General features: G+C 36.8%; 1 protein-coding gene and 1 long non-coding RNA gene across 2 annotated transcripts in view; one reads left to right on the top strand and one right to left on the bottom strand.

Moving 5' to 3' along the window:
* USH2A (usherin) overlaps positions 1–20615 on the bottom strand; it is an 827758-nt gene that overhangs the window by 405791 nt on the left and 401352 nt on the right. Inside the window, exons 32-33 of the mRNA XM_024239307.3 lie at positions 14690–14803; positions 12584–12745 (exon numbers count right to left, since the gene is read on the bottom strand). Coding sequence (XP_024095075.2) covers positions 12584–12745; positions 14690–14803 — 276 coding nt within the window. The remainder of the gene's footprint in view (positions 1–12583; positions 12746–14689; positions 14804–20615) is intronic.
* Positions 11829–20615, top strand: part of LOC134761592 (uncharacterized) — an 83455-nt gene continuing 74668 nt past the window's right edge. The window contains exon 1 of the long non-coding RNA XR_010140482.1: positions 11829–11926. This is a non-coding gene — a long non-coding RNA (uncharacterized LOC134761592). The remainder of the gene's footprint in view (positions 11927–20615) is intronic.

Below are 20615 nucleotides of genomic sequence, written 5' to 3'. Positions count from 1 at the left end.
ATCTGAGATTTCAGGGGCTGTTAATAATGGTATTCTCCTACAGTTTACTAAATTTCCTAAATCGGATAGAAAGACAAAGACCCTAAAGCTTATCCAGATGTGCTTTTATAATGATGTCACTAGGCTTTACCCCATAATTGACCCCCCTATAAATATATGGTTGTAGGCTTAGTATCTACAACAAGGTTAATGGAAATCTGCACCAAGGGTAAATACTTTAGCAGATTGTGTCATCAGGAAATATTTCAACACTATTTAAAAGGATTTAAAATAAGCAGATTTTATTTTACACTGACTAATGCATATAAATACAATACAATAGAGCTGTTAACAAATAAACATAATGCGTTTCTCTCCTCTCCTCATCCTTTTGCCATCTGTATTGTTAAGTCCAATTAGCTTCTTGCATTTAGCGTTCTAACCCACTTGTCCTTACGCCTACTAAGTCGAGAAAACAGCTACACAGACTCAGTCTTCACTATGTTGAAGAAATGATATGTTCCAACTATGTGTTTTCTAAAGCACTGATTGTCTCATGGTATTTCTGAAAATTCTTCAATGGTTCTCTCTTGCCTCAGAAAAAAGTTCAAATATCTCAACATAACTTAGCACCTTTGATAATCTCAATCCCACCTTGCTTCTCACTATTGGTTACTTACCCAGGGTACACACTCATATTAAGCTCTTCCCTCTTTAATTTTTGTGAAATGCTCATTAATAGTTCTGTGTCTAGTGACTATGCAACCATGGTCCTTATGTTTGCCCGTTGCTCAGTTCTTAAACTTGACTCTAAAGCCTGTGAACATTCACTTCCTCTGTGACACTTTATCTTCCACACTGGGTTGAACCCTTCTCTTTTGTTTTCACACATGTTACAGAATTTACCACAGATTGGACAGCATTCTATTTAGTTTTATGTATTTCTGTCTAAGCAATTGAACTGAGAATGATTTGAGGAAGAATGACAGTATCTTAGTTATATCCATAACTTCTAACCTCTGATGTACATAGTACCTGCTCAACAAATGTTTCCTGAGTTAAACTGAACATGAAGTTTAGAGACATGCTTTTTTTTGCATGCAGAGGATGTTTTGCATTAAGAATATTTATGATGATATAACAATAATTTCCTTATTTCTGCAACTAAGAGCATGGGTTGTTGATTATTTAGTATTTTTAGAAGAGTTATGGGACCTATGCTAATTTTTTATATGCATTATCACATTTAATTTTTATACTAAATTCCTAAAATAGGTTCTGTTGTTACCATTCTACCAGGAAACTAAGGCTTAGCAAGGTCACAGGGTAAGAGACATGCTTGAGTGATTCTGCTTCCGAACCTGTGGTGGGAAGAATTCTAAGAATGACTCCCAGTGACACTCACCTGTATACAATTTTCCCCCTTTTGAGGGTGGGTGGAATCTGTGAATTTGATTAGATATCACATTTACGATTATCTTACCTTATATGGAGAAAAGGAAATGAATCCTGGTGGGCACAAACTAATTATGAGCAATTTAAAACAGAGTGTTTTCTCCAGCTGGAGGCAGAAGTCAGAGAGATTTGAAGCATGAGGGGGATTGGATATCCTGGAGGTTCCCCACCACTGAGATGGATGGAGCCATGTGGAAGGACCTGAGGTGGCCTCTAGAAGCTGATAGCAGCTCATGACTGACAGCCAACATGGAAACAGGGACCTTGGCCTTACCACTGCAAGAAACTGAATTCAGTCAGCAACCTGAATGAGTCTAGAAGTGAATTATTTCCCACAGCCTTCAGATGAGAGCCCAAACTGCCCCAACTCTTGATTTTGGCCTTGTAAAGCCCTAATTAGGAACCCAATTAAATCCACCCAAATTTCTGATTTACAGAACTTTGAGTTAGTACAAGGTATTGCTTTAATACCTTCATTCCCAGGCCTGGCCCATAACAAACTGACATGATGATCTCTCAATCCTCTTCCTCATCTGCTGTAGCAATGGAAATAACTCCAGAGCTCCCTTGGAAGTCATGTGTTAAATAAGACAGAATCTGCATCTGCCTGCATTCCTGAATGACTGTGCAGAAAAAGGAAACTCTGTGGACCAAACTTTGTATGCACTCAATGCTAAGTGAACAAGAAATAAACTTTTATTGTGTTTTCACTATTAAAAACTATCATCTCTCTGTATGTATATGTGTGTATGCTTATAACATCTAGGTTATTCTAACTAATATAGAGAAGGTTTTATAAGATCTGAGAACTTAAGGAAGACAATGATTCAGCCATATAAAGAACTGGGGAAAGTAAATTCCAGTTAGAGTGAACAGAAAGTTCAAAAGTCTGCATGTAGGAAAAGACGTGGTATTTCACAAAACAAACCAACAGAAATAGAAAACCAATGTAGTGTTGTAGAAATAAATCAGAATAAAAGAATGATATAAGGCTAAGAAAGTAGATAGGAGCCAGGCAATAAGTGTAATAGGGCAACAGGAGTTTGGATTTGAAGACTGGATGTGCAGATCTCTTGAGCTCAGGAGTTCAAGACCAGCCTGAGCAACATGGTGAAACCTCATCTCTACAAAAATTAGCCAGGCGTAGTGGCATGCACCTGTGGCCCCAGCTACTCGGGAGGCAAGAGGATCATTTGAGCCCAAGAGGTCGAGGCTGCAGTGAGCTGTGAACGCGCCACTGCACTCCATCCAGCCTGGGTGACACAGGAAGACCCTGTCTTAAAACAAGAACAGCAAAAAAGTTTGGATGTGGAGGATGAAGGAGGAGTAATCAAAGATTAATTCTGAGTTTTTGTTTGGGAAAAAGAATGAATAGTGTTACTTTTCCCTAAGATAAAAAACTCAGAAAAGAGAGCACATTGGTAGGATGTGGCAGATAAAATAAATTCAGTTTTAAGGAGTTGGAGTAAAAACACTTGTAGCAGGAGTGCCCAATATGCAGTGAGAAAAATGTTCGTGGCTTAGGAAAAATGTCTGAAGACAAGGACTACTGAGTCATCAAAGGGAGACTGTGTGGAATGTTCCAAGAGGAATCCTGGGGGAAACCAACATTTGTGGGTGGAAGAAAACGAAGAAGAGATCACATCAGAGCTTGAACAGTAACAGGGAAAATTGAGGTGAGGTATCACAGACACCAAGAGAAGAATGTTCTGAGACGGAGGAGTCATCAACAAAACTGACTGTTCTGGGGATTTAACCATGTCAATGCAGTCTTTTTTACATTATTAACTGAAGAAAAATGGGTGCTCTTTAAGATTTTTTTAAGATTAGGAAACAAAAAGAAGTCAGAAGGAACCAAATCAGAACTGTAAGATCCTAATGATTTTCCATGAAAACTGGCATACAATTTCTCATGTTCGATGAGAGGAATGAGCAGGGGCATCATCATGGTGAAGAAGGACTCTAGCGATGCTGTCCTGGGCATTTTAATGCTAAAGCTTTGGCTAACATTCTCAAAACACTGTCATCATTAGCAGATGTTATTGTTTCTTGGTCCTCCAGAAAACCAACAAGCAAAATACCTCAAGCATCCCCAGAAAACTTTTGCCATGACCTTTGCTCTTGACTGGTCCACTTTTGCTTTGAGTGAACCACTTCCACCCCTTAGTAGCCATTGCTTTGATTGTTCTTTGTTTTCAGGATTGTACTGGTAAAGCTGTATTTCAACTCCTATTACAATTATTTGATAAAATGTTTCAAGATATTGATTCCACCTATTTAAAATTTCCATTGAAAGCTCTACTCTTGCCTGTAGCTGATCTAGGTGCAACAGTTTTGGCACCCACTAAGTAGAAAGTTCACTCAACTTTTTTTTAACTTTTAAGTTTAGGGGCACAAGTGCAGGCTTGTTACATAGGTAACCTTGTGTCATGGGGGTTTGTTGTACAGATTATTTCATCACCCAGGTATTAAGTCTAGTACCCATTAGTTTTTTTTTTTTTTTCCTGATCCTCTCCCTCCTGCTACCCTCCACCCTCTGAAAAGCCCCAGTATGTGTAGTTCCCCTCCATGTGTCCATGAGTCTCATCATTTAGCTCCCACTTATAAGTGAGAACATGTGGTATTTGGTTTTCTGTTCCTGTGTTAGCTTGCTAAAATTAATGTCCTCAGCTTTAATTTTTCAGCCAGAATTGTACAAAGTGAACCAATTGAGATGTGTATGATGTTGGTTGTTTGTTAATTGTTGGTCTTCTTCAATTAGTAAACAGACAAAATGAATATTTTCCCTTATAAATTGATGTGGATGGTCTGCCACTGCAGGCTTCATCTTTAATACTGTCTTGTTCCTTGTTCTTTAAGCAAAATGAGTTATCCACTTGTAAACTGCCGATCTCTTTGGGGCGTTGTCCTCATAAACTTTTTTTAAAACATCAATGATTTCACTATTCTTCTATGCAAGCTTCACCAGAAATTTGATATTTGTCCTTGCTTCAATTTTACTGAATTCATGTTGCCCTGGTAGGGGCTCGTTTCAGACTGATGTCTTATCTTTCTTACCACCTCAAACTAGATCCTGTTCAGGAATGTTATAACAAGTTAGTATGAGTTTATTTTGGTGGAAAAAATTGAAATCCTCGCATTTTTCATAATATGCATTTCCATAAGCTTTTTGAAGACCCCCCTCCATTTGCTTATTCTATTTATATTAAGTACAAAATTAGCAAAGTCAGTTTATGGTGTCAACACTCAGGAAAGCAATCACCTGAGTCAAGATTTGAGGCCATAAAATGAGGAGCTTTACAGGGTGCTGACAATGCTCTGTTTCTTGTTTTGGGTACAGATTCCATAGATGTACTTCATTTGTAAATATCCATCAAGCTGTACCCTTAAGATGTGTCCACTTTTCTGTATTAATTTATAACTCAATTTAAGCACTTTAAAACACACATAAAAAATAATAGCAACTCTCAAAATGCTGAAAATAACAGGACATCTCTATTTGTAACACTTTCAACTGAAGGACTCATTCCATTATCTTTCCAGCATTTAACTCCATTGCTTTTCTAACTGAATATTATTCCCTCGATTCTTCTAAAATCCCTTTAAGCATAGAAACTTTCCCTATCATTTATGAACATAATATCCCTTAATTAGGTTAACAGATCATATAATATTTGGGTACGGGTCTTAAAATGTAAATTTGAACATATTTTATTTCTTCACATACGGGTGCATTATAGAAGCACCTTAATGGAAGAATGACACTTAGATTGTATTGTTTACAGCTAACCACAACTGATATTCAAACATTCTGTACAAGTTATTTCCTTTCATTTGACCCTTTGTTGCTTGATGAATAAGACTCTTGAGAGTGTAGCATCCACTGTTCATTAACCCAAAGATCTGGTATATAGAACAACCTTGAACAACTATTCTGGAGTCTCTGGTCACAGAGTTAGTAGCTTAGTCATTTGGCTTTGAAGGCTCTACTTATTGCATAGCTTGACTTTTGTTCCTTCGTGTCCTTAAAGTTTCTCAGACTTTGTACAATTTAATACTATATGACTGAGACATCAGAGGGAAACATGGTATGACCTCATTTGTAATAGAGTGGCATGGTGACTCATGGATGAGACCGTCGTCTTACCTGGAAATCCTCACATGCTCTGCTTTATTAATATTAGAGCTTGTAACAGAACACAGGCATGTTAACAGCATTCCTTTAGGTGATAGTATTTTGTGTAAGAGGAGTTATTTCAATGTACTGCAATGTGATATTTAAATATGCAAAATAAAGAAAATATCTAGGTTAAAGTAAAATTCTATTTTGCTAAGAAAAGACCTTTTGTAAGCCATTGGTGTGAATGAGTATAATTTAGCTCAAATTTGTAGAGTGCTGATAAGGTTCCTTACAACGCTCAGATAGAAGTGCCTAACCTTTAAATGTGTTTTTATTGTGCCATAAGCAATACAGCTTCTTCGTCAATAAATTTCTCATCGTAAGACTTAAGTGTTTGGAAAGTTTAAGATGAGCGTTTCTATTTTGCTATTTATACATAGTTCTCTTTGACCTTGGCAAATAAGACCAAAAAAAAAGTTTTAGCACTTTTAGTTGGTTAGACATAAATAACTATTGCCTATATGATTTTACCAGAATTCATCGATTTTTCCTCCCTCTTTCCACCTGCCCACATCTGCCTTTCCACCCTCTCTCTATTTTTCTGTCTCTCAATTACATACACACATGCACACACACACACACATGCATGCACACACTCATTACATTGCTATTATCTATATCTTACTTCCTCAGTCTTAGTGATAGAAATCCAGGTCCTGATGGAACAGCAGTGGGAAGACACTATCTATGGTTCTAGATATCAGTCACTCTTATTTAACTATAAGATGACTATGTAGATTTATAAGATGATACATTTGTTATGGCTTGTGTGTTAGATTTATAAGATGATACATGTGTTATGGCTTGGTGTGAGATAGTTGTTATTTTTCTATAACGTCCCTACTAACCTTTCCTCCTTTGGAGTTCTAGTCATTATCCACAGCAATGGCTTAGGTTGGCTTAACCAAAAGCAATTCAGATAGTCTTTTCTAACTAGGAAGCACAACTCGCATAAACCTCCTTGCCGGGTTTGGTGGAGACTTGTCCTGATTAGCACCATCTTGCTATTTTTGTTTCTAAAAAGTTTGTAGGCTTTTCAGAAACATCTTATAAACTTCTTAAAAATGGCCAGTTTCTGGTAGTGTGCTCATTTAAAATAAGAATAATCTGTGGCTACAGTCTGGATAGTCATCATCAATCATATGCTATCCAGCCTGAACTTTGAAACAATCCTGGTATGTTGAACAGTCTCAAGAAGGATTTCTTTTGTCTACTTGTTTGGTAATGTACTGTATACACACATCTTAAGTGGCCCGCAATAGCTCTGCTAGTGATATCAATACAAGTCCTTCAATCTTTCAATTATGTTTTTAATCATAAGCTTTAAAGTACAATTGTTTTTACCTCAAAATTCTTAAAAATCTGTTATGGGACGGAAATAAGAGATTAATGGAGATCTTGCAAAAAAAGATAAATGACACCACCAGAATACCACAAAACTGGGAGAAAAATTAATTGAACCTATTCTTTTGATAAATATTTATTTTTTGCAGAAGAAAAATGCATACTAGTTTAAGCTGTCATTATACTAACCTACATCCTATTTTTCATATTATTAGTAATACATAATGTGGTAGTTTATATTCAAAAATAAAACTAGAATGTATATACCTCATGTATTTATCCAGAAATACACCAAGGTTACTATGGTTACAAAAAATCCATTACCTTTGAATACAGAATGAAAAAGTTTGACTTAAAGTGTGTGCTATTTATTATAGCAAACATCAACAGCCTTCGGGAGGTTCTCTAACTGGATTCATTTTTCAGTGTCAGAACTGACCCACCATACTACTAGCTTATGGCCTATGCAAGGTAAAAAATTTGAACTGTATGCATTTTAAAATGTATTTTGTACTAACTCAAGGTGCAGCAATGCCTTTGACTTTTAATGCTTCATGTTTAAGAAAAAGAAGAAAAAGAAATCCAAGCCACCTGGATGCTAAGCGGCTTCTGAATTGAAATGCATTTACTTTGCTTGTGCCCATCATGGCAGCAAGAGCCACTGGCAAACCCTGAGGGAAGAATGTCGATTCGATATGGAAACCTAAAAGGAGACTACAAGTAAATGAAGTAGGAGTGAGAAAAAAATTGTTGACACTTTGAATATTTAGGAGGGGACATTAAACCAAGTTAGTAGGGAAGTTTCTGATATTGTAGAAAGTAAAACATTTTAAACAGTGTGGGTGATTGTAACCAGAAAAAACAGGGTTGCTCGTGGAGAAGTCTCAAAATTATTCCTTACCCTAGTTAAATTTTTGCTCATCAAGAATGTGATTAGATGAATGAAAGGAAAATATAAAAGGTTAATAATTATTCAGAAAAGTATTCACTATAACTAGTACTTTAAAATGCAAATTAAAATAAAATAACTTTTTTTGTAAAATAATCAAATATTTAAGAATATAAAAGTCACTGCTGACAACTTTCCTGGAATAATGTGACAAACTATATCAAATATTCTGTAAATGTTCATTACCTTTGATTTAGCTATTCTTCTAGGAACCTAGCAAATAAATATTTGTGTATAAGAATATCTATGTCAAGATATTTAAAATAGAGATAGATTAGATACTATTGCTCAAATGGTTAAGTGCATTAATAAATATCCATTATATGCTATATGAGATGGAATATAATGTTATTCAAAACATTTCAAAATATTTTTAGAAAAATGTTTAATGATAGGATATAGTCATAATATAATAAGGGAATATGTAAATATTCAATATCATGCATAGGTTATAGCTCAATTTTTAACGTGAATAAAGTAGTAGAAGGAATTCCATCAAATATTATGAGTTTCTATATGACAGGATTCTCAGGTATTACTTGTCTGCATGTTTTAAATTATCTTCTGTAAGAATATATCACTTTTATAATTAAAGATATTATCAATTATTTTCCCTATCTAGTAAACTCTGTCTTCCATTTCTCAGTTTCTCTATTAAGAAACATTTCAGCTCTATACAGATCCACTTTAGTAGCCCTAAACTGACACTATTATTGAAATCACCAGACATCATGAATAGAAGTTCTGCCCACAAACCACTCAATGTGGAAAAGATACTATGTCACAAATATCCTGACACAAAGACAAACAGTAAGTACCAATAGCATTGTAGATAGATACATGTTATGGTGTAGACTTAAAGTGCCCATAGAAGCTAAAGCCCATCCCAATGGCTAGATCAGTTTCTCCACAGCCTTCTCCCTTGCTGACTTCAGACAGACAGAGTCCCTTTCCTATTTAGTCTTCTCTGAGAGTCTCTGTAGATAGCTAAACTTTAAAAATATAAATGACCTGAACTTAGTCCATATCACAGATATAAAATCTGTGGTCATAAGAGTGGGATCCTCATCCAATAGGACTGGCATCCTCAGAGGAAGAGGAAAAAATACCAACAATGGAGTCACCTGAAAGAAAGGCCATGTACACCCACGGTGAGGAGGCCACTATCTGCAAGCCATGGAAAGAGACTCAGGATAAATCAAGCTTGCCGACATCTTGGTCTTGGACTTTCAGCCTCCAGACTGTGAGAAATACGTTTCTATTAAAGTCACCCAGTTTTGTTATTTTGACATGGCAGCCCTAGCAGACTAATACAGGTGTTCTGGGGTCTTTCTTTTAGAGTTCTGGCAAGGAAAAATAAAATATGAGCAACAAGCAGAATGTATAGAAATTAAAAGCAGAGGATTTGGGGCCAGACAGATTTACATTTGAATTAGTTCCTCTGATTACTGACTAGAGTTTCTTAACCTGTCTAGGTCTCAGTTTTTCTAGCTATAAAGTTAGAATAATCATGTACATCTTTGAACCCCATATTAACTTTATCAGTTTATTTCCCCTCCTTGACCAGCATTGAAATCCCAATATGCTTCATATCTTAAACTATTTGGGGATGAAAGCAACAAGGAACATAGTTGCTTACGAAATGCCAAGAAAACTACAGCAGAAAAAAAAATGCTATGGGTATTATTGGAGATATGTTCTTTAAAATATTACATAAAGATTGAAAACCATTGAAGAATCAATCTATTACCACCATAGCAAGAAAACATGGATGTAGGCACTTTAAAAATATTTCACTTTCTTTATATTTGGGGCTTCTATTGTAATAACACACTATGGTGTCATTTACCACAATCTTTCATCAGGGCCTATAGTCACATGGTGTTCTTGATAATTCAAACAAACAAAATACAGAATTCAGTGTCATTTTGCAGGTGCTATTAGAAATTGATGTGAATTCTTGCTCCTCTCCCTACACTGCCCTTTTTCTGGTTTTGTCCAGTGTAACCTCGTATGGAGTTCTGTACATTTTGGAAAGAGTCAAGGCCCACAGTTTGAGACCTGCCATCAGCTACACCACTTCCCTGTGGACCGATTCAGCTTTCATTTCGTCACATGGAAGGGATCTTAGTTTCTCTTCCCCTGGCTGTATCTTTTCCATTTTTCTCTCTTCTCTATTGCCTTATTCCTACCCTAATCCTATCCTCCATCAGTTCCCCTTTGCTATCTTCTTTTTTTTATTCCCAGGAATCATGTGACTTCATTCTTTCACTCCTTTAACACTTTTTATTCCATTCCCACTCTGTGATAGGTCCAAGAGATGCAGTAATGAAAAAAACAAATAAAGTTGTGTCCTTAATGATCATTATGGTTCAGCAGGGCAAACCAACGAACAAACAAACAGTCCTATTCAAGATGACAGAAACAAAAAGCAGCAATATAATATAAAGGTAATTGGTAAGCATACAGGGGCATACCTGTGTCACACGTGGGGAGCAAAAGGATTCTCAGAGGACATGTCTATTCTGGTTCTAAAAGTTATGATATCCCATTATATGCAATGTTACCTCTTGGTCACAGAAGTGCTTTGTATGTTAATTAATATGTTACATCAAAGATGTAATATATCTAAAAATGTAATATATGTAAAGGTTCAAAGATGTAGTATATGTAAAGTTCCTTCCATGGTGTGATTTAGTTTTTTCTGAAATAACTTCTGTGGTTTATAATTTTTAGTTAAAATCATGCCATAAGATACTGTTGGAGTATGATTAACCTATTCAGTTTTTACAATGAACCCTGTGTTGTACAGGAGATAACAATTATAACTTCTCTTTACTAATTGCTAACGACATGTTATATATTTTATATATAGTTCTAGTTCTCTTTAAAATACTGAAAAATGTAATTAACACCATTTTACAAATTCAGAAACTAAGACAAGTTAAAACACTTGTTTTTAAGACCACATTCTTCAACACAGCCAGAACGCTTGGGTTAGTACCAAAGCCTCCGACTCAAGCTGTGTGACCTTGGGTTACTTAATCCTTCTTTGCCTCAGTTTCTTCACTTGTAAAATTGGGGTGTAAAATAATACCTATGTTGTAGAATAAATATTATGGAATTCTATCCAATTATGAATAATAAAATGTAAAAGTAATTGTTCTTGTCGTTTTAAGGTTCTCAGACTAGAGGGGGGCCAAAAAAATGTAAACCTGAGAATGCAACTGGATGAATACACAGCCCTGTCCACACGACTTGCTCCAGCATCTACATGTGCCCCCATGAAGCTGTGAGCACCAAGAGAAGAGGGACAGTGTCTGGCCAGTTCCCTATTACAACCTTAGTACCTGGTATTAATGGAGTGAGTGAATACATAAATAATTCATCCTACCTCTGACTCTAACTTGTTATGACCTTTATGAAGAAGTTAATATCTCTAGGCCTTGGTTTTTTCATCAATCAACATTTGATTAATAATGTCTCACATGAGAGTCACATACAGTATATAAAATAATATGAAATACAAAACCACTATAAGTATAATACAAATATAAACACAGTACAGGCAGCATACATAATGCAAGTCTTGTGTATTTAGAAAGTTTTTCCAACAATTTACTTCATTTTATTTCAGTATCATCACACTTTATAATACGATATGGGCAGATATACTATGTTTCCTCTCAGATCTAAAATTCAAACCACACTGAGTCACACTTCTGAGTCTTAAGACTATTACACATTAGTGAGGATTTTAAAGTATTCGAGTGGTGCAAAAGTCATCACTTTCAATGGCAAAAACCACAATTACTTTTGCACCACTCTAATAGCTCATGTGAGAGAGGAATTTATTTGATGATGTCATCGATCCATCTGGACACTGTGAGCCTGACTGGGAAAACACTGGCTCCCAATTTCAATCCTTGTGGTCTGCTGAAGTCAGAGAAGTCATGTGCTGAGCTCTTTGTGCTTAGCACATTTGTGCATTTCCAGGCCTCCTCTGCATCTGAGCAAAGGTAATTGCTAGAAGGATTTAGGTAAGGGGTGGTGGGCTCTATAGAAGAGAACATGCAGTAGGACAGCCATGGGTGGAGGGAGGTAACATGAGCACTTTTCCATTTTTTTTAGCTTCAGTTTCACCATAAATCTAATATGACTTTCAAGATCATACAATTGGAGTGATTAACAGGAGATAAAAATAAGCAACCCAATTTCAAAAACACATTTTCAGATAACTATAGACTCTATTTATCTGATATGTGTGTGTGTGTGTGTGCGTGTGTGTGTGTGTGTGCAGTCACTCCTCAATATCAGTGAGAGATTGGTTCCAGGACCTTCTACTGATACCAAAATTCATGGATGCTCAAGTCCCTGTTACAAAGTGGTGTATTATTTGCATATAGGCTATCCGCATCCTCCTGTATACTTTAAATCATCTCTAGATTCCTTAGAACACCTAATACAATGTAAATGCTATGTAAATAGTTGTTATACTATGTTTTTAGAATTTATATTATTTTTAATTGTTGTGTCGTTATTTTTTTCACATATTTTCTAAGCATTCTTGATTAAATTTGCAGATATGGAACCCCTGGATATTGAGAGCCAACTATATGTATGTTTATATTTGAATATAGACTATAACAATTCACTGATAACTCTAGAGGTCTTACCTGTGACTGTGTAGTTCTCCTCATTGCCTGAATAGATCAGCCTCCCATCCATGTATAAGCAGTACTGAGTTATAATACCATTTGCCTTTTTGGGTGGGTTCCAGGAGAGCAGCAAAGAACTGGGAAGGGATTTGGCTACTGGTGGCTGAACCTCTTGTGGGGCTGTGGAAGAAAAGATTTATAGAGTCTAATTTTAGTTTACTTTTCTAATTCAAACTTTTCAGACCCAAACCAATAAATCATGGAATAAACCTGAAATCCCATGCATGGAAATATTCCCGATTCATGGGCAACTTGTCAGTAATTGCTTTAGGAACAGTGTTAAATAACTGTCCCATATTTGTGAGAATTTGTATCAATGATGGATGAGGAGTACTTACACTAGTTCACTTGACTGATGCTTGTGTTACTCCATCAAAAGTACTATTAACCCATAATCTCTATGTGGGACTGTATCTATTAAAGCAAATTAAGCAGATAGAGTCTCCTAGCCTCAAGGAGCTTGTGATCTAAGATGAGTAATGCTGGTGAATGTGGTTCATAATATAAAATTTTAAAAACCTATATGTAATGATAAGAATTGCCAGAGCTTGCATAATCAGTTTAGTCAATTATATATGAAAACTTTCGTGCATATTTTTTTAAAAAGAGCTGTTTATTTTATATAGTTGTCAATGAATTGGGGGTCCTAAGAACTAAAAGTTTTTTAAAAATTTTCCTAAACTCCTCTATCATTTAGTAAATTCAGAATTACTTCGTGGATATTTAGAAGTTTGGGAACGTCTTTAAAAATAAAAAGGAAATATAAACTAAACAAGAGCAGGGATCTTTCCGGGGCATAGCTTGAAATTGTTATGAAGGGTACCAGGTAAACCCTGGACAAAGGATTTAGTGGATACAGAGAAAATAATGCAACATAGGGCCATTTGTCCCATACTGAGGTTGGTGAAAGTCCTTGTAAGAGGGGATGATAATCATGTCCTCAGCAGATGCAATGATACAACAAAAACAGTGCTATTACGAGTAGACCAGATGGAGAAAATGCTGAGGCTGGGTCACTGACAGCATAGTTCAGGTGAGGGAACTCTGATTGGTTTAGGTAAAAAATACAGCATATAAAGGGTCACAAGAAGGATTTTACAAAGTCCTTTATCCTGTCCTGTTTTCATCCTATGGGTCCACGTCTTCCTTTCTGTTACATATCTTCAGTGCAAGTGGTGCTTGGTAAAGGGTTTAAAAGAGGAAGGGGGGAATATATAGATACTGGGAAAGAGAGAGAGAGAAAGACTGGCTGACTCTTTTTCCCTAAAGATCAAGCTTTTAAATCTCCTAAAGAACTTTTCAACTAGACAGTATAAGAAATGTACAATTCCTCTTATCCAGAATAGAGAAATATGAAGTAACAATGCTTCAAATGTTTTGAGAGCTGTTATTTCTTGAAGTGATGCATTCTGATGCTTGAGCAAAGCTTCCACTTTGGCGTGCTAAAATATTTTCTCTTTCTCACTGCCTTCTTAACATATGCTTTCTGAAATCTTAATTTATGCCAACAGTTTGTAAGTTCCAAGTACAACAGAAGTGAGACTTAAGTCGGAAGGAACTAAGCAGTGATTAATAATGCCTCAATTGGCATTTGGAGGTTTCATCATACTGAAATAATTGTTGCCTGTGCTGCTGTTTAGCAGTTAAAAAAGACCATGGAAATCAACCGTTTGATTCTCAATTTCATACTGTGCCATACAATCAATTCTTTTTAGTCAGACTGTCTCTAGATTTACTTCTGAGCCATAGTAAAATGAGGAAGCTTTCATTAATCTTTCAGATGCTTCATATTAATGACAAGGCTCTTGCATGAACAATGTAACAGCAATTAAAAAGCCCATTAATCTGCATTACAGCTATTAAAGATGCATGTCATTAAAGGGTATGGAGTTTGATTCATTTTCGCACCCCCCCAAAAAATGGAGCAATTATGGCCTGGCAATGCACTTTGTCATCAGATTAGGTTGGGGTTTTCCAGCAAATGGCCTTGCAGCATTTAGCTCTTCTCCTATTTTATTATTCATGACTGAAATGTGGAAGTCAAGACCTTTGAAATTACTTTACCTTCTTGTGGAGTAGAGATGTTCAATGCATGTGAGCTCTCAGTACAGCCAGCCAAAGTGCAAGCAGTTAGGGTTACTGCATAGTTTTTGAAGGGTAGCAAGCCTGTCAATATGCCTATAATAAAAAGGGACAAAAGAGGGTTGCATGTTTACCATAAGCATCAATAAAGAACATTGTGTGTATATCTGTGTGTGTGTCTATAAGACAGACAGACAAAGACAAAGACAAAGAGACCAGAGACAGAAATCAAAAACATATTCCTCTTTCAGTCATTTTCCTCCCTTTCTGCTGATTGTTGAATGGAAGGACTCATGAGAAAAAAATTGTGAGACCAACTTATTGTTAAAACAGCTCTCAAACAGCATCTGATGTTTCTCCCATTAAAATGGGGAGGGGGTTCCACATATAGTTCGTGAGGCAGAGCACAGTGTTTCCAATAGCTAAGATATATATAATCTCATTCCAGGATCCTAGACCTCCTGCAGAAACAAAACTATTTAATTTTCTTTAACCTAGCATTTTTCAACTATATTTAACTAAGGAGTCCTTTTTATAGGGCACCTATTAACACACTTTAAAAATGCTACTCCCAAGAGTGGCTTCATTATTTTAACAGTAGGCCATACATATACAAACCATTTGTTTATGTTGTAGCTAACAAGTATGCAAATTAACATAGTTGAACAATTAGCAAATTAGATAATTATGCTTTTGTACTTCTACTTGCAAAATTATTAGTTTATTTAATTAAGACACCTATCTTAAACGGAAGTGTTACACATGGAATTATTGAATTAACATCGCTTGCTGGTAGATATATGAGATTTGTTCAGCAATTAAAAGTACCTGTAGAAATGAAAACACATTTTGTTTACTAGTGTTCATAAGCAAGGCAGAGACTCCTTATTTAGTTAATCCTGTGAATTAAAAAAATATCCAAAATATAACTTGTGCATTTGCTCACCAATGTTTTTCCACAAAGACATTTTTCAGAGCAACCTTTAATCCTAACCACATAGATTATCATATTTTTATAATAAGATGGCCCCACTCGTGGTGTCTCTTTATTGAGGAAACCTTCAATCGCTCAGAGAATACATTATTGCTTTAAGGTGCCAATTTTGATGACAGCTTTCATCATTCAAACACAAATTTTAATATACATGTTTCCATAATTTCCCCCCCAGTAGAAAACTTAAAAAAATTAAAAGATCAACAAGCCAGGATGGAGCAAAGACCAGTTGTTTGCTTTGACACCTCCCACTTGCCCTTAGTCCCTAGGGCTATCTCTAAGTCTTCATTCCAGCAACGACCCAGGCATCTCCGTGGGCTACTGAATCCTGTCTGCCATGCTTCTACATGAAAATATTCATCCACTTGGCACCATCATCTTAGCTTATGGCCAAAGAAGACAGCAAGCCAACGAACTAATACGCACACATGTGTGACCATCTCATGCCAAATTCAGCTCTAATTTCAAAACCCTCTCATGTCAGAACCTCCTGCTTTCTCTCATTCCTGTCCCTGCGATTGTCATTTCCTCTTAAATCTCCCAGATCATGACCCACATTCTGAGTTTACTTTCTTTTAAGAAGTTATTTCTCCTTCCACCAAATGGCTTAAAAGCAAGCTCACATTATCACATGCACATCTTCATAATGGAGTAGTGTGGGAAAGGGCACCGATGCTTGGGCCAGATTGCTGGCTCCAAATGCCAAATCTGCTGCTGATTGGCCATATGAACGTGGGCAAGTTGTTCAGACTTCTGTGCCTTAGTTTCCTTGTCTGTAAACAGATAATAATACCCTCAGTCTTGAAGGCAAGGCCTTGCAGGCCTCACATTTGAGATGGGGATAATATAGTACTTACCTCAAAGGGTTAGTATTAAGACTGAACAAGTTCAGGACTTTAGAATACTTAACATGGAGTATTGCCAGTCAAGAGCTCTAGCGCAGAACTATGCCATTCCAATTTAGGCTACCATTGCAACTCAATTTCTGCCTCTACATGCTACTAGACGATTTGTATCTTTTTCTTTTTTTTTTTTTTTTTTTTTGAGACGGAGTCTCGCTCAGTTGCCCAGGCTGGAGTGCTGTGGCGCGAACCCGGCTCACTGCAAGCTCCGCCTCCTGGGTTCATGCCATTCTCCTGCCTCAGCCTCCCGAGTAGCTGCGACTACAGGCGCCCGCCACCACGCCCGGCTAATTTTTTTGTATTTTTAGTAGAGATGGGGTTTCACCGTATTAGCCAGGATGGTCTCGATCTCCTGACCTCGTGATCCACCCGCCTCAGCCTCCCAAAGTGCTGAGATTACAGGCATGAGCCACTGTGCCCGGCCGACACTTTGTATCTTTTAAAGATCAGCAGTGATCCCTTAAATACCAAATCAAATAGCCCTTCCTCAGTCCTTATCCTCCCTCAACTTCCTTCTGTGACATTGAATTTTTTAGTTGTTCTCCTAAACTACTGAGAACTCCTTTGTTTCCTTTACTGACTCATGTTCCTCTCACAGTCTCTTAAATAGCTTTTGTTTCTCAAGATTGGGTTGTTGTCAAGCTTCTTTCTTTTTCTAAACACTTGCCTTTGCTAGCTTATTAAGCCTTATCTCTCAATGATCACATTTGTATCTAGAGACTTCACATCTCTCCCAAGCCCTGGTTCTGGGTTTCTATCTGCAGGCCATGTATCCACACCTGGATGTCCCACTGGTATTTCATACTTAACGTGCCCCAACCAAGAATCAACATTCTAAATAATTATGTAAGCTTCATTTTTCCATTTTGTAATGCCTCCACCACGATCCCCAAATTACAGCCTCAAAACTAAAGTATCATCATAAAATGTGTTTTAGCCATTCTATCTTTAGCAAATCTTTGGCATTTGCCATGTCTTTCCTATTGCCAAGTTGGAAACTACTGTAAGATTCTAAATAAGATGACTTGCATGTCTGAATTAGTATAATGCCATGCTAACAAGAAATGAATCAGCCCCCAGAGAATAAGACTTTTAATCCTAATGTCAATAAGAAAAGCATGTTGGAATATGAGGCTAGTTTCCCTTTATCATCACTTAACCTATGGGGCATATGTGAAAAGCAGCACCCTTCATAGATGAGCACGCTTCAGCTGAGGCATAGGAACACCATGTCCAAAAAGAAACAATGCTGATATACAGGTTGGTTATCTGAAATCATTAGCATGAAGATGTGTTGTACATTCAGGAAGTATTATCATTGAGAAACATAAAAGCAGCTCTACGACTGTGCAATTTTACAGCCTGGCTTTATAAAATTCCTTATACTAAGACATTTCTTTCCAAATCATAACTACAGTGCAATGTTGAAATTTTAATTGTTATATCAACTTATCAGGAAGGGTATTCTATAGACTTTCAGAGGGATTTTATCAAACCAGATCCTGAGTTCACACTCACTAAGTGATCTTTAGTGTTTTATTTAACGTTTCTTGTCTTCACAAAAGGAGTTACGTTGTGTATAATATGTGTATAGTGAGAGTCTTTTATTAATTTCAGCCACTCCTTATTTTAAGGACCTTAAAAAACAAGCACTGCTCATCTCAGCAAACTTGCTTTCTTCAGCTTTGATTTAGTAGAGATCTTTACCAAATTGTATTGTATTTCATAGAAAAACCCCGAGACTCTTAAAGAAAGATGCTGGAGAGAAACGAGATCATCTTTCAAGCCATTTATCAAAGTGCTCACATTTCCCATTTCAAGCCAGGTGAAACAATAATAAGCCCTGAGAAATGAGAGCTGCAAAATAGAAAACAGAAAAAAAAAAAAAAAGAAAGAAAAAGAAGAAAGCTGATGTTTTGGTTCTTGCCAACTTTGGATCCAAGGTGGAAGGTTTTAGATGGCTTGTAAATCAATCACACTTTCGAAAAATGTGCTGCATTTTCTAAGGCTGGAGTGCCATTTCTTTTCTATTTCCAGTAGGGAATCTTGTTCATCATGCTGTGTGTCAGAGACAAAGTTTGTCAAACCATCTGATAATTTTCCTTAAAGGCAACTTAGTATTACCTACTTCAGGAAGAAGAACACCATAATGGTTTGCTGTGCTTTCTGCTCCTATCAGGTTAAAATTAAGGGTTATGCAGGGGCAAGGGGCTGGTCAAACATGTGGTCTTAATTCACTTGGAACCAAGACAAGGTCATTTTATTGTTGGAGACACATGGTTTATCTCCTTTGGTTCTCAGTAAGGAGTGTTTATCAGGATGGATTCAAGTTGAAAAGTTGTGCCATGGCCAGAAATAGAGTAACATATTCTCTCCAAGACTATGTAGATTGTGGATATATCCTTTGAGATCATTAAGTGATTATCCTAATGGCTTTGCTTTAAGTGTCAGGGTTCTACTTAGATTAGGTACTCTCCGGAAAATACAGTGTTATTCTGAAGATATATCATCATCAAAAAGCATTTATCAATGTTTCCGCTATATGCGTCTGGAAAAGGTGCTATAGAATACAACTGATTTTTGCAAGGTTTCTAACATAAGAAAATATTGGAACTAGAAGAACTCTTATAATAACAGATTGATACATAAAGCAGAATGTTTGCCTACAGGCCAAGTGGACAATGACATTTATAAGATTCAGACTTACCAGTTCAAGATGATAGGAAGCCTAAATTTAATGTAAATATATATTTTGGTATTATATTAAAAAGAATACTGGGAAATATAGAAATGACATATCTAAAAGAATCCTAGACAGAAAGCCCAAACATAGAAAATGCGGTAGTTGCCTTTTATGACACTTGTGACACTTGGGGTTTTTATACTGAAGAAGTATATCCTGAAAGGGAGAACTTTAAAATTGGTTTGGTTGTGAATCTTTTTGTTTGGGATACATCCCAGAGAAGTCTTTTTTTTTTTTTTTTTTTTTTTTTGAGAGTGTCCGTATTACAAGGCAGGCCAGATGACCTCGCAAACTCCCTTTCAGCCACAAACTCTGTGAAATCAGAAAATGGTCCCAACCATGTCAGGAAACCTGCTAGTCCCTCTTGGTAATGGAAGAGGGCAAGCTGAAGAAACATTCAATAAGCATAAAGTAAGCATTATTGATGTCTTAAAAGTGTTAGTATCCCATGAAACACAGGAGCGTGGGTATCCGGATTAAAATCATTGGCACCAGCAGGACCATAACTCTCACTGCTAAGCGATAATGCATTTTGCATTAATGCCTAACATTGAGAAATCCTGACATGCCACACCAAGGGAGTTTGAAGTCAAGTAAGTAGATTCCCTTTGAATTGAAGTCCTGTGGGCCACAGTGGGTGCAGAAAGCCCAAGCTGAAAGATCAGGGGGCAGGGACTTGATTTAAGGGAAGGAAACACATCACCGTAGGAAGGTTAGGAGGCCTACTGCATATGGCTCCAAACTCTGTGCTCTCAGGGTTTCCACCTAACAGAGGGGAAGAGCATTGGCCTAGAGAACTTGCGACTTAAAAGTCTTTCACAGTGATTTGGGAATTCCTTGAACACAGAGGGCATATCCTTTTACTTCTTTCCTTATCCTCTATCCCAGCAGCTATTAGTATGGTTTACCAAAAGTGAGCACTTGACGGGTGACTGAAAATTAAGATTTTGCAGACTCTTAGCTCCACTTGGGTATTTCTCTCACTATAGGAGAGCCTGACTCCCACCACACCCCTTCCAGGGAACAAGCAAAGTGACAGACATTGTTTCTTTTGACTGATACATTATTATCTCCAACACTCTCTTTCCTTTGCTTTAACCTCAAGTTTCAAAGGAGCCAAAGAAAAATATTAATAATTGGAGGCAGCCTGACGACCTAAGACAAAATCATTGTGGAGCTGACACCAGCTCTGCAAGCTTTTGCGCCTCTAATGGGACACCGTATGCTGAGAAGCAGCAAAACAACAGAGGAGTCTGCTTTCATGTTGAA

The sequence above is a fragment of the Pongo abelii genome, chromosome 1 (genome assembly GCF_028885655.2).
Source record: "Pongo abelii isolate AG06213 chromosome 1, NHGRI_mPonAbe1-v2.0_pri, whole genome shotgun sequence".
NCBI classification, from domain to species: domain Eukaryota; kingdom Metazoa; phylum Chordata; class Mammalia; order Primates; family Hominidae; genus Pongo; species Pongo abelii.
This window is presented reverse-complemented; position numbering and strand designations above follow the sequence as displayed.